The 13,373-nt window shown below is 41.2% G+C and overlaps 1 protein-coding gene across 1 annotated transcript in view; it reads left to right on the top strand.

Annotated features, from left to right (window-relative positions):
* The window catches only part of birc6 (baculoviral IAP repeat containing 6), a 199,404-nt gene that overhangs the window by 20,162 nt on the left and 165,869 nt on the right, over window positions 1-13,373 (top strand). Inside the window, 3 exon segments of the mRNA XM_061837281.1 lie at window positions 4,317-4,498; window positions 7,817-7,954; window positions 8,502-8,695. Of these exon segments, the coding sequence (XP_061693265.1) occupies window positions 4,317-4,498; window positions 7,817-7,954; window positions 8,502-8,695 (514 nt within the window).

Raw genomic sequence — 13,373 nt, 5'->3', positions numbered from 1 at the left:
GGGGTGGTAGCATCATGCTTTGTGGATGTTTTTCGGCATATGGGGCAGGACGACTGCACTGTAATAAGGACAGGATGACTGCAGCCTTGTATTGTGAGATTTTGGGGAACAACCTCTTTCCCTCAGTCAAAGCATTGAAGATTGGTCGTGGCTAGGTCTTTCAACATGACAATGGCCTGAAGCACACAGCCAGGAAAAGCAAGGAGTGGCTCCGTACGAAGCATATCAAGGTTCTGGCGTGGCCTAGCCAGTCTTCATACCTAAACCCAACAGAAAATCTTTGGAGGGATTTGAAACTCCATGTTTCTCAGCGACAGCCCAGAAACCTGTCTGATCTAGAGATCTGTGTGGAGGAGTTGGTCAAAATTCCTCCTGCAGTGTGTGCAAAGTGGTGAACATCTACAGGAAACTTTTGACCTCTGTAATTGCAAACAAAGGCTACTATACCAAATATTAACACTGGTTTTCTCAGGTGTTCAGGTGTACTTATTTGTAGCTCTATCACACAAATAAATCGTTTAAAAAAAAATCCTATATTGTGATTTCTGGATTTTTCTTTTTAGATTATCTCTCTCAGTGGACATGCACCTATGTTGAAAATTTCAGACCCCTCCATGATTTCTAAGTGGGAGAACTTGCAATATAGCAAGGTGTTCAAATACTTATTTTCTTCTCTGTAGAGTATATGAATTGAAGGGTGAGTGACAAGCAATAGGTATCGTGGTGAACGGAGGACGAGGCAAACGTTTGACAGCTGAGAGAAAACATGTAGGAATGGATGCACGCTCACAATTCCATTAAAGTTTCTTAAGGCCCATGTCGAAGAAAGATGGATAAACCTGCAATAAACGAAAAAGTTGTACTTCACCAAAGCTAGCATGTGATTTGTTGACCCTCGAGTGTCCAAGGGAAATGAAAAGCATAATTGGTAAAGACGACCCTCCTAACAATGGGATGCCAGGAAGTTGCTATGAAAGTGGGAGAGCAACTCTCTCAGGCCACTTTCAAACCAAGATAGATGTTTAGGTTTGATGGAATTTGGGTGCTGCAAATCCAGTGCCTTTTTTTGCCTTTCATATCTTGATTTTTACTTCGTAAGTAGAGAAAATAGTTGTTTTTTTGTAACCGGAGTTTTGTGTTATGAGAGACATTCGTAAGTAGAGGCACCATTGTATGTTTTCTCTCAGCTGTCAAACGTTTCCCTCCTCCTCCGTCCCCCATGATGCCTTTTACTTTTCACTCACCCTTCACTTCGCATAGTCGCCCATTGCGTAAGGTAAATGAATGTCTTTATATTATGTACTTATTTTTTTTAGGAGTGGTGGTGGTGTGGGATGGGGCCTTGGAACAGATTAGGCTTTTTACACATGTAAAAAGCGGTTCTACTTTTGAAAAATGTACAAAACAAAGCGATTTCAAGTTAAAAAGTTACTAATTATTCATTACCTCTACTCTGGACATGACCAAACCATTGAAGTCTGCTCCTTTGTATATTTGTCTCCAAAATACATAATTTTGGATGTCCTGCTAATGAGCTCATTTGTAATCCTATCCAACCTGCTCACTCCTAGAGATAACCTCAATTTGTTCATTTCTGCCACCTCCAGCTCTGCTTCCTGTCCCTTCAGTGCCACAGTCTCTAATCCGTACATCATGGCCGGCCTCACCACTATTTTATAGACTGCCCTTCATCCTAACGGAGACTGTTTGTCACATAACACAATGCTTGTACTTGTCTTCATTTCCTTACCACACTGACATTGTTCTGGATTGTTCACCTCAAGTATTTGAAGTCATCCACCCTCTGTCTCCCTTTAGTCTCCCCGTTCCCCCGCCACCCCACTCATTCCTGCACACATATTTGGTCTGACTAAAGCTAATCTTCATTCCTCTCCTTTCCAGTGCATCTTTTCACCCTTCTAACTGTTCCTCCACCTGCTCCCTGCTTTCACTGCAGATCAGAATTTCATCTGGGAACATCATGGTCCAAAGGGATTTCAGTCTAACCTCGTATGTCAGCCTGTCCATTACCACAGCAAACAGGAAGGGGCTGATCACTGATGCAGTCCCATCTACACCTTAAATTTGTGGCACACTTCACCATTGTGCTGCTTCCCTCATACATGTCCTATACTATTCTGACCCGCCACACCAGATTTATGCATGCAGTTCCAAAGTTTCTTTTGGTACGCTGTCATGGGCTTGCTATAGATCAGGGGTCGGGAACCTTTTCGACATAGAGAGCCATAAATCCCAAATGTTTTACAATGTAATTTCACAAGAGCCATACAATATTTAAAAAACTAAATACAGGTGTATTTGTGGATTTATGTAAGACCAACACTTTTATAGTCTGAATTATTTTAAATAACATTGTTATGCTGTTGCTAACCAATGATAAAAGTACTTCTTACAGTTAATGCGACTTCTCGTGCAGCAGGGTTTTGCTGATGGCTTTATAGTCTTTTATATGTCATTAGATTAAGCTGCATGCAGGGGTTGAGGCTTCATCCATCGTGAACGTAATTCAATTTCTTTTTTCCATCATGATGGGACAATGGTGAACGGTTCTTGCCAACAAACGCATGTCTTTTTATTGATTTGATTATGTTGTCATTATGCGATGTCAAAATGTATATTGGCAAAATCAAGTACGAATGCTTTGGCATACTCCCTATCTGTGAATGGCTTTCCATTTCTCACAATTGCTAAAGCACCAGCAAAGCTATCTGAATTCCAGTCACCTTGTTGTGTCCACGGAGTTGCTGCTGACTAACTTGGACTCTGGAAAGTAGCTCTTGACATGCTTTCTTCCTGCTGTGCTGAGTGTTTCATTGTTGCAATTTTAGAATTATAATTTAGACTCGCAGCAGAACCCTCTCTCTCCACAAAGGCTGTCCATTCTTGTCAAAAGTACTTTTCCTGTGTTTTAGGTTGTTTTGACATTTTCACAAACGACAAAAAATATTGGTCAGTCATTGTTCTGCTTGCCTGCTTTCACAAAAAGGCTTTCTCATTTTTTTTCTTCCAGAAACAGATTTGACTGAAAGTAGCTTATATTTGACTGCTGATAATTAGAAATTGGTATAAACCACAGACATTTTTTTCTGATCATAGAAGAGAATCTGATCTGTCATATTTCAAAATATTCTGTGGGGCTTGAAAAATGAGCGAAATTACTTGGAAATCCCTGGCAGTTAAAGGGTTATCTGATCAGGAAACAGCTGGCAGTGAATGAGTTAAATTATTAGTCTGTTGTGGTCTGCTAAATATCAGGGTCCGGTCAAAGACAAAAATGCCAGTGCAATTTTTTTTTGGTCATGTCCACGTCTGTTTCAACCCTGCTTCTCTAAGACAGTCTTTGAGTGAAACACTGCTACCCCACTAAGTAACTTGAGTCAATAAAAATAGCTTCTTAGGTTAATACAGTCGTACCTTTACTTCCAAAATTAATCTGTTCCAGAAGTTGTTTCGTAACGTGAATTTTTCGTAAGTAAACCCGCGTTTTACATGTAAATAGCGAAATCCGTTCCAAGTTCCCCTGCCCGCCAAAAATAAGCAATCAAAGTACATAATAGAAAGAATAATATTTACCTTAGGCTTTGGGGGGCAATGCGAAGAGAAGGGTGAGTGACAAGCAAAAGGCATCGTAGGGGATGGAGGAGGATGCAAATTTTGACAGCTGAGTGAAAGCATATGTATAAACGTACCCATGCACACTTAGTTCCACTAAGGTTTCTTAGGGCCTGTGGTGAATAAAGTAGGATAAACTCGCACAAAATAAAGTTCTACTTTTTCAATGTGTGTTGGCTTGTTTACAGTCCAGTGTCTATGGGAAACAAAAAGCATGTTGGGGGAAAAACTGACGTCCCACCTAGCCAATGGGATGCCAGGAAGATTCTACGGCGATAACCAATGGGAGAGAAGCTTTATTACGCCACACAAACCAAGATACATGTTTATGTTCTTTGGAATTTGGGGACTCCAGCACCTATTTTTTCCTTTCGTATCCTGAATTTACTCCATAACAAATTATATTTTTCCGAGAAGGCGTTTGGTAACCTGATTTTTTTTTTTTTTTTTTTTTTTTTTTTTTTTATTACTTGAGACGTTCGTAAATGGAGGTACCTATCTATATCTGTATCTATAGTAGGGTCTCATACTTAATTTACCTTGGGGCCTTTGACTTGCACCAAAAGGATTGCAGCAAGTTTTATTGCTGCAACCTGAGAAATTTTCTAATAATGACTTGTCTAGTTCACTGACATACAATGACACTCCTGATAATGTTTTGTTTTCCTTGGCTGCTTTTCCAGTTAAACCTGGCGGTCGTGTCAGATGTCAATACTTTCCTGCTGTGGATAAGGTGCTCTTTGTTGACGACTATGCAGTGGGATGCAGGAAGGACCTAAATGGCATCCTGCTGTTGGATACAGCCCTCCAGCCTCCAGTGACCAAACCTGACGATCTGGTTCAGATGGAGCTTCCCGTCACTGAGGTAAACAAATGTGTTAATTGATACACAAATTTTTTCTGTCACCAAATATTTTCTGGCGCAAAGTGTATTTTTTGCCCAAAGACTTTCATCACCGAAGGAGGATATTGTGATGAGGCAAGCAAAATTTGCGATCATTGGGCACGGTTTTATTCATTGCATTTTTTTTTATTGGGGAATACTTGTTTCATTCTTAGTCCTTAATCATCACCTCTACGGCAGTGAATAAGCCACACTTCTGACTTGTATCGTTATTATAGAGAGATTGATTAACAGGAAAAAAGACAGACACTGTTAACTGCTAAGGCCCAAAACAATGTTGTGGTTCCTATTTTCTACATTTCAGAACTACGGTTGGTAGGTCTTTCTTTTTTTTTTTTTTCAAAAATATTTTTACTCCGTCTCCAGTGCATGGTGACGCCATTTTCTTATCAGTTCTCGTTAATTCAGGCTCTCATGAAACTGTGTCAAAAATCAGACATGGCAATACATGAAAACGTGACTTGACTTGATATGGCTCAGTCATACTATGACATGGGACCAGGCAGTTACACTAGCTGATGCTTGTGAAAACACATGCATATACGTACATACAACGATCTGGCAAGAAGTGGCATGAAAAAAAAGGCTTAAATACAAAATGTCATCAGGATGCAGCAGCCCACCTGTTAAACTATGTTGTCGACCATTTTAATTGTGTGCGCCCTCCCAATTCTTTAAATTGCCCATTACACTCGTTGCTACATGGTTTGAGCTCTAGTTGTTTTGATAAAGACCTTACGCCATATCAAACACCCGACTTATCTCTGTGCTTTAGCAGTGGTGTGGAGGCTGCTTGTGCTGCGGGGAACCACGCTCCTGATATATTTAAGCGGTGTAAAAATGTTAGGGTCGGGAGGAATTTTTAGGGTCAGTCGAGAAATTGGAACCACAATTTTTTTTTATTTTTTTTTTTTTTAAATACCAAACATATTTTACCGTGTAGTCTCAAAGCACAGTGATTGGTTGATACAGTATACTTTTCACGTAGGTGTTGCTAAAACCTGTGCCCTGCAATTGGCTTGCAACCATTTCAGGGTGTACCCTGCCTCCTGCCCGTTGCCTGCTTTCATAGGCTGTAGCATTCCCGTGACCCTTGTGAGGATAAGTGGCTAAGAAAATGAATGGATGGATGGATGGTAGTATATATACCAAATGAACAGGTCATTTCAATAGACTGGTCCATCATGTGATTGGATCGGTTATCTTTTTTTTTTTTTTTTAATTGAGTGATTGGCCCCAAAAATCCAGATTGTGTAAAGCCTAGTTCTTGCTCTGTAATGTGTTTTTCTACTTTTTTCCAGTATGGTAATCAACAATGTGTACGGAAAGTATTCAGACACCCTTAAATTTTTCACTTTGTTCTACAGTATTGCACCCAGTCACTTACATTTGAAAAATGTACGGGTGTGGTCAGTCATGCTCACAGATAGTTACAGGTGTGGTCCACCAGTCATGCCCGCAGATAAAGTTGTGGATGTGATTAGGGATGGAATCTCAAGACTTTAAAATACAGTGAAGAAAATAAGTATTTGAACACCCTGCTATATTGCAAGTTCTCCCATTTAAAAAAAAAAAAAAAAAAAAAAAAAAAAAAAATCATGGGTGCGTGTCTACTATGAGAGAGATTTGAACACCTGAGACAACCAATGTTAATATTTGTACAGTAGCCTATGTTTAGAAGTACAGAGGTCAAACGTTTCCTGTAGTTTTTCACCAGGTTTGCATACACTGCAGGAGGGATTTTGGCCCACTTCGCCACACAGATCTTCTCTAGATCAGACAGGTTTCTGGGCTGTCGCTGAAAAACAAGGATTTTCAGCTCCCTCCAAAGACTTTCTATTGGGTTTAGGTCTGGAAACTGGCGAGGGCACACCAGAACCTTGATATCCTTCTGACTAAGCCACTCCTTGGTTTTCCTGGCTGTGTGCTTCGGGACATTGTCTTCAATGGTCTGACTGAGAGAAAGAGGTTCTTCCCCCAAATCTCCCAAAACATGGCCGCGGTCATCCTCTCTTTAATACAGTGCAGTCGTCCTATCCCATGTGCAGAAAAACAAACCCTAAGCATGATGCTACCACCCCCATTCTTCACTCTTGAGATGGTGTTCTTGGGATGGATCTCATCATTCTTATTCCTCCAAACACGGTTTGTGGAATTATGACTAAAAAGTTCAATATTGGTCTCATCTGACCACAAAACTTTCTCCCATGATTCCTCTGTATCATCCAAATGGTCTGTTGATCTCCCGCTCCATTCTTGATGAAGCCAACAGAACCACATCATCTGCAAAGAACAGAGATGCGATGCTGAGGCTACCAAACCGGACACCCTCGACACCTCAGCTGCGGTTAGAAATTCTGTCCATAAAAGTTATGAACAAAATCGGTGACAAAGGGCAGCCTTGCTTGAGTCAAACTCTCACCGGAAACGTGTCAGACTTATTGGCGGCAATGCGGACCAAACTCTGGCAGCAGTCATACAGGGACCAATCAGCTCGTATCAGGGGATTCAGTACCCCATACTCCCGAAGAACCCCCCACAGTACTCCTCGAGGGACACGGTTGAATGCCTTCTCCAAGGCTCTTCTGCCTTGATTGCTCAGTATGGCCAGACAGCCAGCTTTAGGAAGGGTACTGGTCATCGAAAACATCTTCCATTTTAGGATTATAGGGCCACTGTTCTTTTGGTATCCTTCAGTGCAGCAGACATTTGTTTTATAACCTGAGCCAGAGCTGTGCCTTGCCATGATTATGTCTGGGATCTTCAGCCAGTTCCTTTGACCTTAAGATTTTCATTTGCTCTGACATGCACTGTGAGGTGTAACATCTTCTATAGAATATATATGCTGCTTTCCTCATCAAGTCCAATCAGTGTAATCATGCACAGCTGGACTTGAATGAAGGTGTAGAACCATTTCAAGGATGACGAGAAGAAATGTAGAACACCTGAGTTAAATGAGTGGAACTACAAAGTTTTTTAGTACTTATGGCTGTGTGATATTTCCGTTTGTCCTATTTGAATAAATCTGCCAAAATTTCAGCAATTCAATATTTCTGTCAGTATGAGATGCTGCGTGTACATTGAGGGCAAAAGAATTGACTTGAATAATTTTTAGCAAATCTCTCCAATATAACCAGTGACAATTTTAAGAGGCTCTGAAAACTTTATATACTGTCTGAATTTTACTAAACAAAATCATGTGCCTTGTTATGTTAAACAAATTGTGTTCATGGGAAGACAAAGTATGCATTGTGTTGTCAAATACATTTGTCTGCCTAGGCCCAGCATCTGCTATCAGCCTGTCAGGAAAAGATTGACATTTCCAACACAAAGGGCTACGAATTATTTTTTCTCCAGCTGAAAGAAGGCCTGAAAAATACCTCACATGAGACAGCAGCCAATCACAAAGTGGCCAAGGTAGGTCTGACAGCTTCACTTAACATCATAAAAGTCTTGTCAATTCAGACTTTCTTTGTTCCATAATATGAATGATCAAAGACATCTTTACAAAAAAACAGAAACCTCTCCAAACATCCTGTTTCTTTCTGTGCTGCTCCAATTTCTGATTTGTCGATTTTAGCATTCTTAAGTTTAGTTCACGATGCCAATATATTTTCACTGAAGTTTTTTATATATATATATATATATATATATATATATATTTTTTTTTTTGAGAAACATGTTGATACTGATTTTTTTTTTTTTTTTTTTTTTTTTTGTTCTGCATCTTTGGAACGGTTCAATTATGTATGGGGTGGGAGAATCCCATTGGAGAAAAAAATCATTGTTAGTGTTCAGATTGAAATTAAGACAATGTATTAAATGATGTAATGTGGGTTGTGAAGCAAGATGAAATAATTCAGCAAATACCTTATATAATCTGCTTATTTCTCCACGAATCCTGAAATTCCTCTGCCATTTAAAATAAAAATAATAATAATTAACCCCCTCCTCTTGCTCTCAGTGGGCGACAGTAACGTTCCAACTTCCTCATCATGTGCTGAAGCTGGTTGCCAGTGCCATTGTCAGTGAGCTCAAGAAGATCAACCAGAACATTGCTGCCTTGTCTGTGGCTTCATCGATCATGGACAGACTCTCCTACCTCTTGTCAAGCGCCCGATCTGAGCTTGGCGTGGGGCCAGGGCGCTCTGTAGATAGGTGAGCAATCTGCAAAAGAAGAAATCAAGTCCTCTATCAACAATTTAGAAAATGAGAAAAATGTTTGCTTTGCCAGTCGGCATCTTTGAAAGCAAAATATTTTGACTAATATCGTAATCTCTCGAGTATAATACGTCCTGAAGTTTAATGTGCACCCCCAAAGTTGACCTAAAAAAAAAAAAAAATCAGGAACACCCTTCTACCAATGTACAATGCGCACCACTAATTTGCTGCAATCCGTATGATCAAAATATTAGGAATTATCTGTATTTCTATTTTGCTAGTTTTGTACTTTTGTTTGTACTTGTATTTAGTATGAGAATTGTGTATCTCAAGTGCTGACTTTGTTTATTTGATTACTTCATTTTTTTTGACTATCTGCAGCCTGTTGGGGAGCACAATATTGTGCAACCTGTCGGCCGGTCTCAAGCCCGGATAAATGCAGAGGGTTGCGTCAGGAAGGGCATCTGGGGTAAAACTGTGCCAAACATACATGAGCGTTCATAATACGAATTCCATAACGGTTAGTTTGTGGCCCGGGCTTCCTACGCCCTCCCCCTGCACTGTTAATCTGCAAGACGTAGGTAGAAATTCAGATAATGTAGGTCGGCAGGAGAAGAAGAGGAATGCACAAACCCTACAGCTGTGTGTAGGGACTTTGAATGTTGGGACTATGACAGGAAAGACTCAGGAGTTAGTTGACATGATGATGAGGAGAAAGGTTGAGATATTGTGCATCCAAGAGAACAAGTGGAAAGGGAGTAAGGCTAGAAGTTTAGGTGCAGGGTTTAAATTATTTTTTATCACGGAGTAGTTCGGAAGAGAAATGGACAAGGGGTTATTTTAAGAGAAGAGCTTCTTTTAAAAGCAGCTCCACAACTAGCCCTTGTGTAAGACATTTTTTTGTTTTCGTTTTAAGTTAAAACAAACTCGGGGGCAGTCCTTTCTGAAGTTTGGTGCAGTAGCAACAAATATGCTACGCTATCGATTGTAAAATGCCCCACTCCCCCAGGAGGTCAGAGTTCAAGTTGGTGGTGCACATTACAGTTGTCTTCTTCTTTTCCTTTCAGCTTGTCCTGATGAGGGGTCGCCACAGCATGTCATCTTTTTCCATCTAAGCGTATCTTGTTCATCTTCCTCACTAACACCCACAGTCTTTATGTCCTCCCTTACCACATCCATTAAACTTTTCTTGCCTGGCAGCTCCATCCTCAGCACCCTTCTACCAATATATTCACTCTCCCGCCTCTGGACATGTCCAAAGTCTGCTCTCTCTCAAACCTTGTCTCCAAAACATCCAACTTTGGCTGTCCCTCTAATGAGCTCATTTCTAATCCTATCCAACCTGCTCATTCCGAGCGAGATCCTCAACATCTTCATTTCGGCTACCTCAAGTTCTGCCTCCTGTTGTTTCTTCAGTGCCACCGTCTCTAATCTGTACATCATGGCCGGCCTCACCACTAAATTGTAGACTTTCCCCTTCATCCTAGCAAGACTCTTCTGTCACATAGAACGCCAGACACCTTCCGCCATCTGTTCCATCGTGCTTGGAACCATTTCTTCACTTGCTTACCACACTCTCCATTGCTCTGTATTCTTAACACCAAGTATTTTAAGTCGTCCACCCTCGCTATCGCTTCTCCGTGGACCTTCACTCTTCCCCCTCTGCCCTTCTCATTCATGGGCATATATTCTGTTTTACTAAGGCTGATTTTCATTCCTCTCCTTTTCAGTGCGTGCCTCCATCTTTCTAATTGTTCCTCCACCTGCTCCCTGCTTTCACTGCAGATCACAATATCATTGCGAAAATCATGGTTTAAGGGTAATCCAGTCTTACCTCATCTGTCAGCCTATCAATTACTACCGCAAACATGTAGGGGGTCAGGGCGGATCCCTGATGCAGTCCCGCCTCCACCTTAATTTCTTCTGACACACCTATGGCACATCTCACTGCTGTTCTGCTGTCCTCATACATGTCCTGTACTATTCTCACATATTTTTCTGCCTCACCGGACTTGAGCATGCAGTACCAGAGTTTCTCTCTTGGTACTCTGTTATAGGCTTTCTCTAGGTCTACAAAGACACAATGTAGCTCCTTCTGACCTTCTCTGTACTTTTCCACTGGCATCCTCAAGGCAAATAACGCATCTGTGGTACTCTTTCTAGGCATGAAACCATACTGTTGCTCGCAGAAACTTACTTCTGTCCTGAGTCTAGCCTCCACTACTCTTTCCCATAACTTCATTGTGTGGCTCATCAACTTTATTCCTCTATAATTCCCACAGCTTTGAACATTGCCTTTGTTCTTAAAAATGGGAACTAGAACACTTTTGCTCCATTCTTCAGACATCTTTTCGCCCGCTAGTATTCTGTTGAATAAGTTGGTCAAAAACGCCACAGCCATCTCTCCAAATTGCTTCCATACCTCCACTCGTATCTCATCAGAACCAACTGTCTTTCCATTTTTCATTCTGTTCAGTGCCTTTCTAACTTCCCCATTACTAATCTTTGCCACTTCCTGGTCATTCACGGTTGCTTCTTTGACTCTACCTTCTCTCCCATTCTCTTCATTCATTAACCTCTCAAAGTACTCTTTCCATCTACTTAGCACACTTCTGGCACCAGTCAACATATTTCCATCGCTGTCCTTAATCACCTTTACTTGCTGTACATCCTTCCCATCTCTATCCCTCTGTCTGGGAAATCTTTACAGATCCGTTTCTCCCTCTTTCATATCCAACCTGGTGTACATGTCGTCATATGCCTCTTGTTCAGCCTTCGCCACCTCTACCTGTGTCCTACGTCACATCTCAATGTATTCCTTTCACCTCTCCTCAGTCCTCTCCTTGTCCCACTTTTTCTTCGCTAATCTCTTTCCTTGGATGACTTCCTGTATTTTGGGGTTCCACCACCAAGTCTCCTTTTCCCTTTTCCTACCAGAAGGCACACCAAGTACTCTTCTGCCTGCCTCTCTGAGTACCTTGGCAGTAGTATTCCAGTTTTCCGGGAGGTCTTCCAGTCCATTTAGAGCCTGTCTCACCTCTTTCCGAAAGGCCACACGACATTCTTCCTTCCTCAACTTCCACCACCTGATTCTCTGCTCTACCTTTGTCGTCTTTATCTTCCTCCCCGCTACCAGAGTCATCCTACACACCACCATCCTATGCTGTCGAGCTACACTTCTTCCCACCACAACCTTACAACCAGTAACCTCCTTCAGATTACATCATCTACACAAAATATAATCCACCTGCATGCTCCTACCTCCGCTCTTGTAGGTCACTCTATGTTCCTGTCTCTTCTCGAAATAAGTGTTCACCATTGCCAATTCCATCATTCTTGCGAAGATACTTACCCATCACTTCAACACCCCTGTTTCCTTCGCCAACATGTCCATTGAAATCTGCATCAATCACCTCTCTCTCTCTCTCTCTCTCTCTCTCTCTCTCTCTCTCTCTCTCTCTCTTTCTCTCTTTCTTTCTTTCTTTCTTTCTTTCTATATATATCTATATATATCTTTCTATATATATCTTTCTATATATATCTATCTATATATATATATTCTCAAGATGCTTCTTCTTCTGCCGACTAAGTTGCTTTTCTCCTCTTTTTGTTTTGTCTTCGACCTACATTACCTGAATTTCTACCTACGTCTTGCAAATTAACAGTGCCGGGGCCGGGGGGAGTTTGCCCGGGCCATGACCTGTCAGTTATGGAAGTCATTTGATGAACGCTCATATATGTTGGGCACAGTTTTACGTTGGATGCCCTTACTGCCGCAACCCTCTGGATTTATCCGGGCTTGGGACCAGCCTACAGGACGTAAGGGATTTTGTAAGGTTGTTAGGGCGCTAGGCTAAACTTGGGTTGAGCAGCTTCTACGTAAACGATACGGCTCGTATTTGAGTACCAACATAAGACGTAAATAATAGACGTTAAATTTCCTATAAGTCCTCACGTCCCTTGTTTTACCCGTTGTTTAGGTCGTACACATTATGAAGTTAAAGACGTTCGATGCTTCTTCAACAGCAGGTTTGATCGCAAACGCTACTCGTTGTTAGCCAGCTAAGCTCAGGTGGTCTGGGCCTATAGGTATGTTTAAATTGGTATAAGTAAGTAACTACGTAAGTAGTGAGTACTCACAGTCCCCATTGTAAATGAAACATAGGTTTTTCAGGTCACTATTGAATGTTTACCCCAGCAAATATTTAATCACATACATTGCTTAATGTTCCCGAGCTAGGCCAGGCTAGGCCGCGCAGCTTCAACACAAATGCATACGACTCCAATTTGGGTACTAAGATTTACAGATAATGATTTTAATCCACTGAAGTCGTCACCAGGTGTGTCCCATGTCGAGTACTCACAACATTTGTTACAAATTCAGCAGGATTTAGTTATTGAACAGTCGTGCAGGTCGGAGCGTCTTCAATTTGTTGTCACCAGTTTGGAAACCGGAAGCCAACCTTGTATGTTACTTTTTGTAAAAATATAAAAAAACATTTTATTTGCTTGATTAAAAAAAGTTAACAAGGCTGGGGCCGAGTCGCTACAGATACGGCAATGCACTCCCAGCCTAGCCTACTCTACGACTAAAGCATACATTTTAAGCAAAACTACATGTATTTTTTAAGTTATTTCATTATATAAAGTATTTAAACTATACCTATATTTCTAC

This window comes from Syngnathoides biaculeatus, chromosome 12 (genome assembly GCF_019802595.1).
Source record: "Syngnathoides biaculeatus isolate LvHL_M chromosome 12, ASM1980259v1, whole genome shotgun sequence".
NCBI classification, from domain to species: domain Eukaryota; kingdom Metazoa; phylum Chordata; class Actinopteri; order Syngnathiformes; family Syngnathidae; genus Syngnathoides; species Syngnathoides biaculeatus.
Note: the sequence above shows the minus strand (reverse complement) of the source record. Positions and strands in the feature narration are given on the sequence as shown.